Source organism: Salvia splendens, chromosome 16 (genome assembly GCF_004379255.2).
Source record: "Salvia splendens isolate huo1 chromosome 16, SspV2, whole genome shotgun sequence".
Lineage (NCBI taxonomy): Eukaryota > Viridiplantae > Streptophyta > Magnoliopsida > Lamiales > Lamiaceae > Salvia > Salvia splendens.
In genome coordinates this window covers 7,196,958-7,212,678 of record NC_056047.1, presented here as the reverse complement: position 1 = coordinate 7,212,678, position 15,721 = coordinate 7,196,958, and the positions used below count along the sequence as shown (strand labels likewise).

Sequence of the window (15,721 nt, the reverse complement as noted above, 5' to 3'; positions counted from 1 at the left end):
TCGTGCCAACCACCGCATCTTCGGAGATTTCCAAGTACGCCTTGAACAATTTATCCATCTCTGCCGGAGTGTACGGTGTGCGGACACCGCGAGTAGGAGGAGGCGGAGTTTGGGAGGGGGCGGTCGGCCTAGGCTCTAGTGTCCACCCGTATCGCCCTTCGGAGGCACCTTGGTCGTCGATTGGGTATGGCCGGCAGCCACCCGGAACGCCCGAATCTTGGGTTTGAAGAGGGGTCGAATATTCCATTTCCGGACTAGGAAAATGTTGTAAACCGAACCATTCGGGGTTCCAACCGTGAGAGGGCGGGTGGTCATCGCCTTGGCCGGACATTGTTATGTTGTAGGGTATGAGAGAATGAAGATGAAAATGGATATGAGAGAATGAATATGAGAATGGATATGAGAGAATGAAGATGAGAATGGATATGAGAGAATGAAGATGAGAATTGTGTAGTTTGATGTGAATTTTTGGGTGTGAAAGTGATGGTATCTATAGATGAAAGTGTATTTTTGGGGAAAAAAAATTAAAAAGTGGTAAAAAACGGTAATAAACGGATATATTTTTGTTGGGAAGTGATTTTTTTTTTTATTTTTAATCATTTTTTTAATTAAAAACTGATTTTTAATTAAAAAAAATAAATTCAAAGGCAACGGCTATGCCGTTGCCCAATCGCCGCGCGCCACGTGTCCTGCTCGCTGGCATGGCGCGAGCGCAGCGGCGGCGGGACACGTCCGTGCCAGCGGCTCGGACGGACGCGGGTTGGGCCACCACCGTTGTGGATGCTCTTATAATTGCATGAATAAAATACAAATGAAATAACGATTCATGTGACCATTTCAATCCTGCGGCGAATATGATTTCATGTGACTATTTCAATCCTGCGGCGAATATGATTTTTCATAACAAGAAAAAGGGGCGGACGCATAAATAAACATTAGTAAGGGCTATATTTTCAAAATATAGTTTGAAAATGTTTTTCTAGGTAATTTATGTGATTAATAAGGGCTTTAATATAATTATAGATATAAAATATGAATAAATTATAAAAATTTATTAAAAAAAATGTCAAAAAACAATTTATTAAAAAATAAATTACAAGAAATATTATTTCCAAATGAATGCATTTTCCATGATAGAGTATATTTTAATTTATTTTATAGTTATTCTTATTTTGTCTACATATTTGTTTTTTTTAATAATAATATTATTGCATCCTTGTCGATCCAAAGGCAGCAGACAACAGTAAACCTAAAACCCGAGTTTCCAGTCTGTGAAAAACCCCAATGACAGGAGAGCAGCAAAGTCTCTCTCTTTCTCATCAAAGGCCGGAATCCCCTCTACGTCCCTGCAAACTGCCGAGAATCGACGGCAGAGAATCAACGGAGGAAGAGAGTGAGTCCATTGAGAGGAATATGACACCGAATTCGAGAACTCAAAGATACCTAGTAGCAATTGAGTACATCGGAACTCGGTTTTCTGGCGCCCAACAGCAGGCAACTTGCAGAACCGCTATGGGCGTGCTTCAGGTAGGTCTTATTTAATCAATTCATATCGATTTATTTGACCCAGGAAATTTGTTGTTTGATTACTAATTCTCTATACATTGTTTCGATGCCTCTAGGACGCGTTTCAAAAATTCGTTGGGCAGCCAGTTTCTATTTTCTGCTCGAGCCGGACTGTGAGTTCTCCCCCTTTCACCTTTTTTACTTTCCGATTGTATGCAGTCTTCAAATTGCAATGATATTTTCAAATAATTTTCAGGATGCTGGTGTTCATGCACTATCAAATGTATGTCATGTGGATGTTGAGAGGATAAGCAAAAGAAAACCTGGTGAAGTTGTAAGTAACTTTTTGTCTGTGTATTGCTCGGGAATATAACTTCGGTCATACGAGCTGTTGTCAACCATTGAATATGCACTTCATAGGAAAACATGGTTAACTAAGCATGGATCATAATGAGTTATGAGTGAGACTTGACTTCAACTTGCAGAGCTTGAGTTTTTTTGGCAAGACGAACTCGGGCCACTGCATAGACATGTTCACAAGCCATTGAGCAGCTCATTAGCTTCTATTTTTTGTCATCTTTATATCCAATAATAATAATATACTATCAAAATTATACTCCTGATCAATTATTGTTTTCGCTACCACTACTAATTATGAAAAAACTTCAAAACTTTTCAAATGAAATACGAGGGGTTATCTATGCAAGAAGAATGTGAGTCCCACATACCAGAAAAGGTCATGAATGAAGTTTAACCATTTGTTAGAGAAACTTCTGATTGATTATTAATTTTTTTCACAACATTCCACTAGTATTATACTAACAATTTAAGATCATTTTTATTTGAAAATATTATAGAAAATAAGAGAATCCTTTTATGCTTAATAGCAATCAACCGATAACTTTGAATCAAGTTAATGCTTGGGCAAGAGTTCATTAGTTAGGCAATCTTGTGGATGAGCTCAAATATTCTAAATGAGCTTGAAATCTTAAAACCTAGACTTGCGATTTTACTTTTTGTAGCAGGATATTTTTTCTTTTCTTCCCTGATTTGCATATTTTACAATTGATGTATAAATATTATACTGCTCCCTCCGTCCCATAAAAATATGTGCACTTACCATTTTCGTTCTTCCCCCAAAAATATGTGCATTCCATTTTTGAAAAGTAAATATCAATTTAATAATGTAGGTCACATTATCCACTAACTCTACTTTAACTATCATTCTCCTCCTCTCTCTTACTTTACCATACCATTCTCATCCTCTCTCTTACTTTACCAATTTTGTCTTAAGAGCATCCGCAATGGTGCGGATGATAGGCCGCCCGATGCCTCGGGCGCGCTATCGTCCCCCACTGTGGGTGTGTGGATGATGCCCGATGCATCGTCCGCAGACGATACGCGGACGCTAGGGCATCGTCCGCGCCACTGTGGGCGACGCGGGCGATGACGCGGATGATGCAACGCGTTTTCATTTTTTTTTTCTTCGAATTTTTGTCTATTTAAACCTCGTTTCTCATTCTATTTTTCATACAAACATTTCTCTCATCTTTCACTTTCCATACAAATATTTCGATCATCTCTCACAAACAAAAATGAACCACGACGACGAATGGAGTACCTCGGAGGGCGTTAGTCGGACCTTGACTCGAGCCTTATTCGATGCCGTTAATGATGCAATGGCGGATTGCTTAGCCAAAATGCAGCGCGAGGAGGATACGTAACCGCCGTCGTTGAGAATGCGTATTTTTTTAATTCGTATTGTAATGTACTAATGTATTAATTTTAAATGAAATGAAGGTTTTTTTCAATTTTTGTAGTTATTTAAATATTCAAATAAAGAAAATGTTTAGGCCGGCTTATAGGGCGCCCCACTGCATGTGGAAGGGTAGGAGGATAAAATGATGATGTGGCGGTGCATACATCCGCCCATATTTTTATGGGACGGAGGGAGTATTGTTTAGTGGTGCTGGTGCAATATACAAACATATGCAGATGTCTATTTCATATGAAACTGAAGGCATCCTAACTTGCTACTCTTAATTTCTTCCTGCAGTTATTGCCCCATGAACCTGCCGTAGTTCTAAAAGCTGTTAATCATTTTTTACAGGTACACTTTACTGCTATAGTAGTATAACACATCCCGGTTCTAAGAATTACATTTCATCTGCATAGATTGGGTCTCAACTGAATCTTCATTTTTTTTGTAGGGATATAGTACTTTGTATGTTTTGTTTGATGAATATATATTGGCCATTTTGCTGAAATTAGCAATAAGTAAATCTATGATCCCCTGGACTTTCTTAAAACCAATTTAGCTCATATATCATTTCACAATGGCCATGGGTGTAAGTAACACCCTCTGAAACGGCCATGGGTGTAAACAACCATCCTGTTAAGTTGAATTTATTGAACTAGCATAATTGTACGCTCATGGTGTGAGGCTTTTGACTGTCCTGCACATGTGAATGCATGTGTGAGCCTTTTTAGTGCAAATTCAAGTCTCCTTCGACAAGGACACCTATGGACATTGTTAGAAAACTTGAGGTTTGATTTATGACTGTGAGGTGCTGTCAATTTAATGATGAGAATATGTAGGACAAAATTATTGGATGGAAAAGTTTCTTGGTGAGGCTTTTGTGGGAGTGTGTGCATGATTTGAAGTTGGATGGTGCAATTGATGAAGAGCTTTTAAAGCTCGAGTCTTGTGCAAAATGTATGCCAACGAACGTTAACTAGCTAGCTGTCTGATTCAAGGGTTTATTGCACCATTAATCTGGACTTTTTGGCACCTAAACTATCTTTAGGTGGTATGTGCGAATCAAATAAATGTTGAAGTGTATTCCCACTTTACCCCATAAAATGACTTAAGTTGGTTCCTGCTTACACCCGTCTTAGTCAAAGGGTGTCATTTCCCCATTTATATGGGGGTTTGAAGCATTTTTCACAAAAACTTACTGAAGGGGTATTTGTAAATCAGTGTATATGCGGGGGCATTAAATGCAGATTATTTCTTTATCCTTATTTGGTTTCTTTGAGAAATTTGATGCATGTCCAGTGTATTTTTGCTGCAGAAGAGTGAAGGTGATATTATGGTGGTCGATGTTAAGTGTGTTCCATCTGATTTTCACGCCCGCTATAAAGCTCTAGAACGGACGTAGGTATCAAAGACAAACTTCCTCTGAAATTGCTTGTATGTCCCTAGTAGTCGATTAATATTTTCATATCCATCAGCAATTTTCTTTTTTACTTATCTAATTTCTGTTTGGTCTCTGCTATTTGAAGTATATACACGGAGTTGTATGGAGTCGTTTTAGCTTGGGAAGAAATTTTTTGTGAAATTATGTTAATCTGCCATTTGTTTAGATTTTTTCTATTTATATGTATAGAATTATACAAAGGGAAAGAAATCTTATGCTTGACGACTTAATTTGTATAAATTGTGACTAATATAACCAGTACCATGGCATTTTGGTGAACTTCAGCATCCTTTTTGCTTTTTCTTTCTAGTAGTTGAAAGAGAGTGCTATGCTTTTGTTGACACCATAATAATTAGAAGTATAAAGTACTGCTTTGCTGATTTTTCTATAGGTACTTCTACCGTCTGTTATCTGGGAAGGAGCCTCTGTCTACCTTTGAGAAAGACCGTGCATGGCATGTCCCTGAAGAACTTAATGTTTTAGATATGCAGGTTGCTAGAAAACTTAAGTGAAACTTTTTGTGATGTTGGCTGACTTTTCTATCATTTCTAAAATGGGTTAATACTTCCCTTGTGCAGAAAGCATGCAGTGTACTTGTTGGACACCATGACTTTAGTTCTTTCAGGGCTGCTGGATGCCAGGTTGGTGGCATGTCTCTGACATCAACAATGTTGTTTTAGAACTTTGTTTCAGATCATAGAACTATTAAGATATATTTTATCTGGTTATTTTTCTTTGAACTTAACTGTCCTTTTTCCTTGCTTGACAGGCCAAGTCACCTATTAGAACTTTGGATGAGCTAACTGTCACAGAGGTTGCTTCAAGCCCATATTTCCCCTCGGTGTTGGACAGAGAACAAAGCAGTTATGGCCTGGCCAGTTCTGTTTCAGTCTCAAAGAAGTTACAAGATGATTCTCCCTCTCTTGCTGGGATTTCCGATGAACTTATAGAAAACTCTGGAGCAGTGGGATTTCATAAATTTGGAGTAAGGAAAAGGCACCGTTGCTTTGTAGTTACTGCAAGGGCACTGTCCTTCCTGTATCATCAGGTAGCTTGTGTGCTTTTTAGCAAATTGTCTTGTGCACTGAATAATAAATATACTGCAGTGAAACATCTAGAAACCGTATGCATCTTCTCTTCTGTCAGTTGATTTTAATAAAAACTAAAATCTCATGACCAAAATTTGAGCAGGTCAGATTGCTTGTTGCGGTTCTGAAGTCAGTGGGCACTGGTGATCTCACTATTTCTGATGGTAAAGTCATTTAAAAGTGCATACATGCGTGCTTCTAGTGGGTAAATGAAGGCTTAATGTTTGCAACTAATTTGATCATATGCTAAATGTTCCCTTTCAGTTGAGAAAATCCTTGAAGCAAAGAATGTAATGTCTGCGCCTCCAATGGCCCCTGCATGCGGTCTCTACCTAGGACATGTAAATTACAATCTTCCTTCAGACATCTGACATTTTCGTGGCGAATGGTTATATAGGATAGTACTCCACATTACAAGCTAATGGTGCTAATGGTTTCAGGTAACTCCGGATTAGGCTTTAGTCTTTAGACTCACCCCAAATATTATATCTATCATTTGTAAGTGAGATTTTGAGCTGTATTGTTCAGATATTTTGTGCTAAAAGTTTAATGTAGAAGATAGGAGTATAATTTACTGTGATACTCTAAACAGACGCCTTCTGCAATGAGTGTACGCTTGAGGCAAACAACGCTGTATTCACCAAATTTCAAATATTACTTATGATTAAACAGCGAAAGTGAAGGCGAAAAATAGTTCATGCATGGTTTGTCTTGTTCCTTTGGGAGGATTCAATTTCAGTGATGCATAGTTAAACTGGAATTGTTGGTTTGGCGCGGAACCAGACCAGAATTGCGGTCACCAGACTGAACCGTGAATCGGCAGTTTTTGGACGATGTGGCTGTTGGTCATGCTGCAGAGGTAGCCTACGCTTCTTTGATAGGGGGACAACGAATTTCTGTGGAAGCCGTTTGATTTTGAATTTTTTTTTAAAATTCATTCGTTTCTCTTCTATTTTTATACTACTACTAATATTTTACTCATTCTCAAATAGTTATATTAACAAGTTTTCTCACTTAATCCGCCAACAAAATTAATAATTATGAAAATTGAGCATAATTTATGCGATCCATCATCGCTTATTAGCCTCACTGCTAATTATATATGTTATTTTAATTAACATTAAATCTTGAATAATATATTTTTTTCATATTCTAAAATCATCAAGACATGTGTAATTCAATATAAATATTCTTTTTTACAGATGAAATAAATATTTAAAAAAAATAAGAAAATTAATATTATGATTTATGTCTATCTCATTTTTTATTAATAATATTTCAATATTTTTTCTCTCCATCTCTATTATTTTTGTCAAATTTTCAATTGATAAAGAACGTTATTTTATAGGGTGATAGCATAAAATCATATTTACCGATTTGCAAACACGTCACTCGCGATCGCGAAAAGTCGCAGTGGAATCTGGAAAATTGCTAGAAAAGGAATTGAAGCCCAAACAAATTGCAGAGTGTTGGATTGAAGAGGAGGTAGACAGGATGACGCAACCAAGCAAAGAGCCCTGTAAGAAAGAGGCCTGCAATATTCAAGCTTGCCTCTCCAAAAACAATTTCCTCCCACAAAGGTCTTCCATTCTCCCTTTCCCTATTTATTTTGGTGGATTCTGTGTTTAATTGTGATGCTTTTTTGATGATTGAATGTCTGCGCCTCAACCAGTTAACATATTCATAGTGTTTTGTTTTTTATGAAACACAATAATTCTTTCCACTGGTTTAAATCTACGGTGAAGTTCATCGTGATATCATTATTCAATTCAAGGCGATTCCTTTAACTCGTCTTCTTTTTTACATAACAAGTTGCATTTCCGTATTTTGGTGTTCCAAATTGATTAGTACTAATTGCCAAGCACTTATCTCTTGATTTATTAAACAACTTTCTAAACTCATTATTTTCATCTGTTATCTGTTTTGTTATGTATCAAGTGTAACATAATCATGGCTGGTCCATATTTTCTACGGTTTTTATGAGCTGGTAAAGTTAGGACAATTTTTTCCAATAGGTTTATTCCAGTTAGTGACAAATATAGACATGTTCCTCAGCAAATTGCTACATTTAAATCAAATGATGGAAATGATTGCTTTAAAGGTTTATTTGTTTGCAAGTTCTTGCCAAAATAGTTGCCTGTGGTGAATTATGTGTACACGGTTTGCAAAATACTTAGGGACTATGTGATTGTGGCACCTCAGATATCATCTTGCCTTGATTTTCCTTTCCTTTTCCCTTTACTTATTTCTTATAGTATTTGCTTTGGATGTCAAGCATGCTAAGCATGTTTCATGTTTTCATCCTTTCCTTGCATCTTTTTTTGGGTTAAATTTGCCTCAGTCGAGCTATGGTTTCAAATTATCAATCACTAGGTTTCTTCGATATATGGTCTTTCATTTCCTCAAAGTCCTGTGAAACTGCAAGATAACTATCCAAGTCCTACAGAAATAGTATTTGTTTCTCTTTACCAGAGCATGAATCAATGTTTCCTGCAATGCAACAAACTTCCAATTGCCTCTGTTCTGAAGAATTTAGGACTCATACTTGAAAATTTTACAAGGACCAGGTCACCAGAAATTAAATTTTGAAATATAATGCGGTCGATGGGCCATTAGTTCGAGTACAAGAAGGATCTTTGTAATTTGAGTTGCTTCAGAAATTGTCAACAGTCTTCTTTGACATTAATATATAGTTCCCCTTTCCTGTTAAATCTTACATATCAATCAGTAAGGAGACATCTTTGCTTGCAAAAGTAAATTTGTGTGACAGGTAAAAATTTCAATGCAAGTATCTCATGGCTCTTCTGTTCACTCGTGTGACATGCAACTTGTTTTGTATCAAAACTTATTTATTTTATTAGGAGGGTTGTTAAGACCATGTTCTTGATTTGAATATTGATCCCTCAAGTCACTGATGTTAAACTATTTCAATGGATACTCATAAAACAGTAGATATGTGGTGGTGTTTTGGGAGTCTAAAGGCTTATCTGGTTGGTTGTGGTGTAGGTGTGTCAAAGTTATCCAGCAGCTGCAGTATTGCTGCGAGCAATGTGAATATAAATCCACACATTGTGCATCAGTAGCTGGTATTTTGAAGCAAATAAACAAGTAAACACACAAGTGTTTGGAGCAATTGTTGCTACTAACATTAGGAACTTGAATGTAGCACATGAATATTGCATGATACTACCATGTAAGAGAAAAGCATCTACAACACATCATCTTCCCTTGTTTTATGAATAACATACTTCTGATTTCCACCAATGATATTCGGAAAAATAAAAACGAAAATGGATCTGTAAAATTGGCCCAAAGATATGTTTTCGTTTCTCACTTGCCCCATCATTCTCCAGTTTTGTTCCAGGAGAGGGAAAATGACTTGAGTTGCAACTACAAAGATACCCAAACGAGTGCTATAGAAATAAATTAGTTTAAACCATATTTTAACTGAATTCTATTCTTAATTTGGTTTTAATATTATACTACTACTATCTTTAATAAAAAAAAATAGTGTATATTTTGAGAAGAAGAAAAAAAATTAGAGCAAGGCAAGAGGGATCAGATTGGTTTAGATGAGAGCGCCAAATTGTCGTAAAACAGGCGGAGCAGACACCCATCTCGCATTTTTGTATGCGAGCTTTGACCACTCATCACATCCCCTTCAAAACTTGCCTGAAGGATCATGCTTTTCTTAACTCTATTTTCACCATTTTATAATCATTCCAATCACCCCCTCTCCCTCTTGCACTTTCGATGTGGGATCATCTCACTCCAACAAATCTCTTTTTTTAATTTTTTTTATTTATTTCTTATACATATGAATAGATGGATAAGGAGGAATACTTGAACTTTGATTATGTAATGCTTCTTCTTCATTCAGTTTGCTTAAAGAGATCAAACATGTATGTGTGTAATCTCTCATCTTCAGATGTTCTACTCATTTTTCCTTTTATTTAATTTTCGGTTCTTATATCATTAGTTTCTAAAAATTTGATCTAATTCGTTAAGCAGTAAACGAAAAGGTAGGTATCTTGATTCATATAGCAATCTAGATATTACTCTTACACCAATACAGCAGATGTAATCAGATGCAAGCCTTTACATTCGAAACTTCTTCACTTGAACGAGAAAAATTCAAGTTCTATTTTCTTCTAGATTATGAAAATACAAGTTAACGGATCAGTAAGCCGACTCCTAATTTTTCATCTCAACTCTATGATTCTTCTTCGGCTATTGCTGAACGCCCCAGGATAAGAAATGAGTTATCCGGTAGCTATTTCTTCATAAACGCAGAAATCGCTGAGCAGAAGGAATTGCGGCGGTTGGAGCGCTCCTGCTTCTGACCAACCAATGAATGAGGTCCACTCCACAACGATTGGGAATTATCTGTAAAGAGCGTTCCGTATAATTCCAAGAGCATAGGATTCTCCAGATAACGAAGATTCTCTAACATTTTAGCTCTCTGGTTTTTATCCAGTGAATCCTGCAGTCACCAAACAGTAAAACTCATTACTTAAATGAACACTTTCTTTCTCCATGTCCTTTCCCTTGACCCCTCAAAAAACAATGGAGCAGCATATAACTGAGGAGAAAGATTAGATAAGTTGAAAACCTTTGGCCTCTGTTGGTCAGTTGCAGCACTTCTATTTCCATCATTGGGCATTTCTTTTTGAGAGTCGTTTGACACATTGCCACCTGATCCTATTTGTGGTGTGTGATGGTGCATATCATTATCATCTCCAGATCTATGAGATGACTGCAAATCCTGAGAACCCTCTCGTTTTCCTGAAGCTATAGTACCACCCTCATTCTGCTGAATGTAGAAATCTCTTAGATGTCCCACTTTCAGCTCTTGGCCTTTCTTTTCCGTTTCAGGGGAGTCCTCTCCATCTGACAAGACATACTCGACAAATGGACTTTCTCCATGAGAAAACCTCTACAAAACATGACAAAACTCGTAAGTAAAAGATCTATAAAGAAGTATCAAATCTCTCCAACTGTATTTTTGTTGGATCCAAAAACAAACACGCATGTCAAGGGTGAAAAACATGTTCAATTTGATTGCCCAAAAAGAAGGAAAAAAACATGTTCAATTCGCATTAAGTCAAAAGGTTGTGTTATACTCCCTCCGTCCCCGATTAATTGTCACTCTTTTCCATTTCGGTCTGTCCCTCAATAATTGTCACACTTCATTTTTACCATTTACCATAAATGGTAAGTAGGTCCCACATTCCACTAACTCACTTTACTCACATTTTATTATAAAACCAATATAAAAAAGTGGGTCTCACATTCCACTAACTTTTTCAACCAACTTTTCTTTACATTTCTTAAAACCCGTGCCCGGTCAAAAAGTGACAATTAATCGGGGACGGAGGGGGAGTATTTGTGAATTTTAAAAGTCATTTTCAGTTTGTAATTTGGTGTTAAGGTAGTGGTTTTGGGTAAATTTCCCCCAAAATTATTACTTCAACCATGAACCTTGGCTTAGGGCTCCTCTAATGAACATATTATGCTCTAATGTAGACTGTTTTACCTTAGTAACAATATAAGATTTAATTTATATTATTAGTGGCTCTTTTGATGTAAACAAATATAATGTTGAAGTTAAAAAAGACACTGATTCGGCATCTGCTATTACTTGCTCCACAGTGAAACAAAATCAAGCATTATTTTCATTCATAATCAATCTTCCAAAAGCATATATAGCCAAAGAACATAGCCTAACATTTTTTAGGTTTGAAAGATAAATTATTAGTAATTTTTTTATGATTTCTCCAACTAAACAGCTAATAGAACAGATAAGAATTAAGTCACCTAGTGAAAATACCTCTCGCTTGATATCTTCACCAAGTGAGTCATCACTAACATCAGTGTGTCCTCCCACAAGGCGTGCAATTTCTTCTCGCTCCTGCCTTCGTCGCATCATTACACAAATAGCACACTGACAACCTTCTTTGTGCTTCTTAAGTCTGCAAATTATGTAAAAAAACTAAAGTAAGAGAATGAAATTTCTCATAAGACCAAGAACAGTCAAGACTTGTCCATAAGGACTCTCTTTAACCCTTTAAATTACACTAAAAACAAAGTAGCCAAGAAGAAAGAAAGGGAAACTTGTTGACTACAATTGATCTTGGATATGATTCAGGAAGCATCTGGTACATGTTTTCATTTTACCAAACAGTTCTATGACATGAAGTACTTATCATGTGTTATAAGTTATGAACATCAAAGTTGTTAATTGCCCACATTATCTTACAGCATCCTGTTCCTACCCTATGCACCAGGATGTTGCACCCAGAACTTCTTTTCATCTCAAAGTCCGATGTTTTTTATTTCCCTATACATACTTATTTCCTAACCAGTTGACAATTAATCAGGCACGGGCAGCGTTGTAAATAAAGATCCTAGAGAACAGATTCACATGCTAGAATGTTTTAGGACAACAGTAACAATTGACCAATCTGCATCAAGCAACAATCTAACTCAATTTGAAGGAAAGAAGGGGAAGGAATTTGATTAACAAGGATCTAAATAAAGAACAAGCTGACTGGACACCCATACAAAGAAACAAATATTAGACACTTGTAGGATAAACACCTATCTAATTTGATTACACCTATTTAAAGAAGGAAAAAAAAAATCGATAGAGGAGATGAAAAAGATCTAGTATTAAAGTTATTTCCCCAATTTACTTTGCTAATATTTCAGGGAACGGATAAAATGAAGTACCAAAACTTGCAGTATCATACCCGTGGAACTTTTTGCCTGAAGAGGTGGGAGCACCACCATTCACTGGTGTATTCCCGTCACTTGAAGGAGTTAGATCCTTTACCGGATTGCTTTCAGGACCTATAGAATGGGAGAGGGGACCAAGTAACAAACAAGTTGAGTTTTAGAAGTAACTGAAACCTTCAAACAACAGAAGTCATTGACCTCAGGTGTAATTTTCTAGCCTTTTTTATCATGAAATTCAGTCTTTCTAGTGCAACTTTTAAGCAAACACGGTAAAAAAAACAAATGAACAAGAAACAGGCTACTTCCTCTTCTAAAGTTCAGACAAATCAAAACTACTTGTTTTGGGTGTAGCATTATGCTGAATAGATTATCAATCATGATAAGCTACAGTATGGGGGCATTTACTTTGGGTGATAGATTGATTGGCAGTGCATAGGATTGAGCATTTGAAGGGTTAAATGATCATACGGAGCGCAGATCCAAGATGACTTTTGGTGAAGACAACACCATTTTCAACATGGATCGAGAATGATATCCAATTGGCATTGTAGCGTTTAAATATTGGGATTGTTTGTATAGAAAATAATATGAAAATTTACATTATGGGGGTTTTGAGTATATACTTAAAATCCATTTACATCTTGTCAAAGCAAAGGGCATACTTGCACCATATATTGGAGGACTTTTGTACATTATTGCACCTAAACTTACATTATGAGTGTTTTTGTGAAATCTTGTAAGCATGGAGGACATATTTGAACCTCATACCTTAATTTTGAATCTAAAACATCAAAATAGTAGTATTTGGAAATTCTGACTGAGACTACAGAAAATAATACAACGGCTTTACATAGTACTACGTATCCTTTGGTGTTAGGCATGTTCCATAGCTAGAAGAAGTTCTAGATTCCCAAGGTTTAAGGAGCTTAAACAAGACATGTTAACCTATAGACATTCAACTTTAATGGACCATTATGATTAATTTTTACTTCCATATTTAAGAGCACGACTCTGCCAATGTTTAATTGCAGGAAGTATTATAGGGAAAAGGTTCAAAATGGCCACTGACCCAATGCCCAGCATTGTGGAAGAAAAATGATATGGGTGAATGAAGGTGCCAATTACAATTTACAACTGAAGTGTTAGGCCAGCGGCTTTCTTTGCCATTTTCCCAATGTTATATAGTCAATATAAAGCAACGAAATATGACCCGTTCTACCACACAAACTTAAAAGGTAATGAAAGGGAATAAGGAGAAGCATTAGAATTACTTTCTTGAGGCTGATCGCTGAACAAACCAGCTGCCGCCCAATACTTGGTGAAGGCTTTTTTGACCCGCTTCATAAGCTCGACAATGTAATCACCTTTGTTATTGTACTTGTAACAGTTATCCCATACATACTGCACGTCTATGAAAACATCCTCAGCAGTCTTGTACTTCACACCTTTTTCAAGGTTACTGCATATTGTCCCAAAATCCATAGGTGTAGTGATGACATCAAAATAGTCCTGTTTCCATTGCACACAAGAATGAGCTATTTAATTGTGGATCACGTTTGATATAAAGGTAGGTACATCAACTAATGAGTTATACATGCCTGGAAAATTTCACAATGCTATTACAATAATATTGAACATGCTAAAATCAAAAGCATAAGTGTAAGGGAATTTAAAATCAGAATGTGAAGTATCTCTGGACAACCATTCAGGAAGCAACAATGAGGGGCGGGGTGGGCAAAACTTAATTTTACTTTTTTAAAAGGATTTGAACCGCATATTAGAATCCCCACATTCAAATAAGTGACTACTCAAGTTTCCCAGTTCCCATATCTCTCTCATAAACTGATACTCATAATTAACTAAATTTGATACATACATGACAAGGTTCCATAATAAAGCAATGCAAATCCATAAAGAAACTGCACTTACTGGGATACCGAGCGCAACAGGATTTACAGGGACGTTGAAGGGCTCAGCTGCATCCATTTTCATAATCTTTCTTATAACCTATGGGGAAAAAAGTAAATAGGCAAACGTTACAGCATCTTGCACGAACCAACTCAGCTTCAAGTCATAGTAATGTTACCTCCAATGCAGTTATAAGCTCTTGCTCATTGTGTTTAGACTCCTTGAGAACCAATTTGGTATCTTTCTTCTCTACCCTATCTCCCTTTAGTGGTTCAGTATTGCTACACGGACTCATACTCGAAGAACCTAATCCCCTAGACGATTTAATCTTCACACCGGTCGGCTTCTGCGTTGTATTCCCAGAAATTCCTCCATTCGTCTCGGGCAGAGAGTTGCCACTGTCCTCCATCTTCTCACTAGGAAGCTGCTTCTCCGAGCCTACTTGATGGCTACTCTTATCCGTATCACTTTGACTCGGAGCATCCGAGGAGGCTCGCAGAGTCTTGGAAGTTTTGATCTTCACCTTCACACGAGTGTACACTGCCTTCCCAAAAATATTACTACTATTTGGTCGGGCTACAGTGTCAGGATTAGCAAGCGTTTCCGGTTGAGACGCTCTTGGAGGAGAAGGCGTCCTCTCAGTCTCGGCATCCATTCCAGAGTCAACATCATCATTCTCAAACTCATCCGCGCCAGAATTCTCATCTGTATTTACACTAACAGCAGCAGCTGGCGCCGCCTCGTCTGTGCTAGCTAACTTCGGCTTCTTTTGTCTTCCTTTCTTGCTTCCACGCCTTCGCTTCATTACTGAATCCAAACACAAAAATTTCAAACAAACTTTTTTTTGGGTAAAATTAAATAAAAATCAAAGAAAATGTGGAAATGTTTAGAATTACTCTAGTAATTGACTCAAAGGGAGGTTTTTGTCGTGAAGCTGATTGCAGGGACTTTTACGCCCAAATTCTGGTCGGTGACGCTGAAGCTTCGCCGGATTCGCTTCTAACGGAAGACTGCTACCTCAATCCCCCTTCCAAATTCTCAATTCTGCCAACGCTCCGTGCTCTTTGTGGGCTCTCTATTGGCTCGCATGATTTTTTTTTGAAAAAATTTCCCCCTCGTCGGTCGGAAATTGAAAATATTGGGGGAAAAGGGTTTTATGATTTTATTTGCGTATATGCCATTTACAATGATATACAAATACGAAAGACTCCTAAATTCTCGATATCACCCCGGAAACTCACTGGGTTTTGACGATTAAGCCCTAATAAATTTATATATTTA

The 15,721-nt window shown here is 37.0% G+C and overlaps 2 protein-coding genes and 1 non-coding gene across 3 annotated transcripts; 1 reads left to right on the top strand and 2 right to left on the bottom strand.

Annotated features, from left to right (window-relative positions):
* The first annotated feature begins 1,234 nt into the window (after window positions 1–1,234).
* On the top strand, window positions 1,235–6,471 carry LOC121771135 (tRNA pseudouridine synthase A-like). The gene is made up of 10 exons (XM_042167928.1): window positions 1,235–1,527; window positions 1,623–1,679; window positions 1,763–1,840; window positions 3,563–3,616; window positions 4,581–4,663; window positions 5,098–5,197; window positions 5,285–5,347; window positions 5,476–5,754; window positions 5,898–5,958; window positions 6,059–6,471. Exons 1-10 carry the CDS (start codon window positions 1,285–1,287, stop codon window positions 6,163–6,165), a joined length of 1,125 nt encoding a protein of 374 aa, XP_042023862.1. The 5' UTR covers window positions 1,235–1,284; the 3' UTR covers window positions 6,166–6,471.
* A 2,877-nt stretch (window positions 6,472–9,348) lies between these two features.
* LOC121773121 lies at window positions 9,349–9,453 on the bottom strand. Its single transcript, XR_006044693.1, has one exon. It is a non-coding gene; the product is annotated as a small nucleolar RNA Z279/snoR105/snoR108 (small nucleolar RNA).
* Window positions 9,454–9,805: 352 nt separating this feature from the next.
* Window positions 9,806–15,611, bottom strand: LOC121771134 (SWR1 complex bromodomain subunit bdf1-like). Its single transcript, XM_042167927.1, has 8 exons — window positions 15,337–15,611; window positions 14,619–15,247; window positions 14,462–14,539; window positions 13,804–14,041; window positions 12,547–12,646; window positions 11,625–11,766; window positions 10,407–10,730; window positions 9,806–10,277 (listed from the first exon to the last, which is right to left on the bottom strand). Exons 2-8 carry the CDS (start codon window positions 15,243–15,245, stop codon window positions 10,068–10,070), a joined length of 1,719 nt encoding a protein of 572 aa, XP_042023861.1. The 5' UTR covers window positions 15,246–15,247; window positions 15,337–15,611; the 3' UTR covers window positions 9,806–10,067.
* Between the last annotated feature and the right edge of the window lie 110 nt (window positions 15,612–15,721).

Bases quoted from the DNA above. Each gene is read 5' to 3' on its own strand.
- LOC121771135 (XM_042167928.1), top strand. From the start codon at position 1,285: ATGACAGGAGAGCAGCAAAGTCTCTCTCTTTCTCATCAAAGGCCGGAA. The intron at 1,841-3,562 runs GTAAGTAACTTT...TTCTTCCTGCAG, and splicing joins AAAGAAAACCTGGTGAAGTT to TTATTGCCCCATGAACCTGC. The intron at 3,617-4,580 runs GTACACTTTACT...TTTTTGCTGCAG, and splicing joins CTGTTAATCATTTTTTACAG to AAGAGTGAAGGTGATATTAT.
- LOC121771134 (XM_042167927.1), bottom strand. From the start codon at position 15,245: ATGAAGCGAAGGCGTGGAAGCAAGAAAGGAAGACAAAAGAAGCCGAAG. The intron at 10,731-11,624 runs GTATTTTCACTA...CATGTTTTGTAG, and splicing joins GTGAAGATATCAAGCGAGAG to AGGTTTTCTCATGGAGAAAG. The intron at 10,278-10,406 runs GTTTTCAACTTA...TGGTGACTGCAG, and splicing joins CTGACCAACAGAGGCCAAAG to GATTCACTGGATAAAAACCA.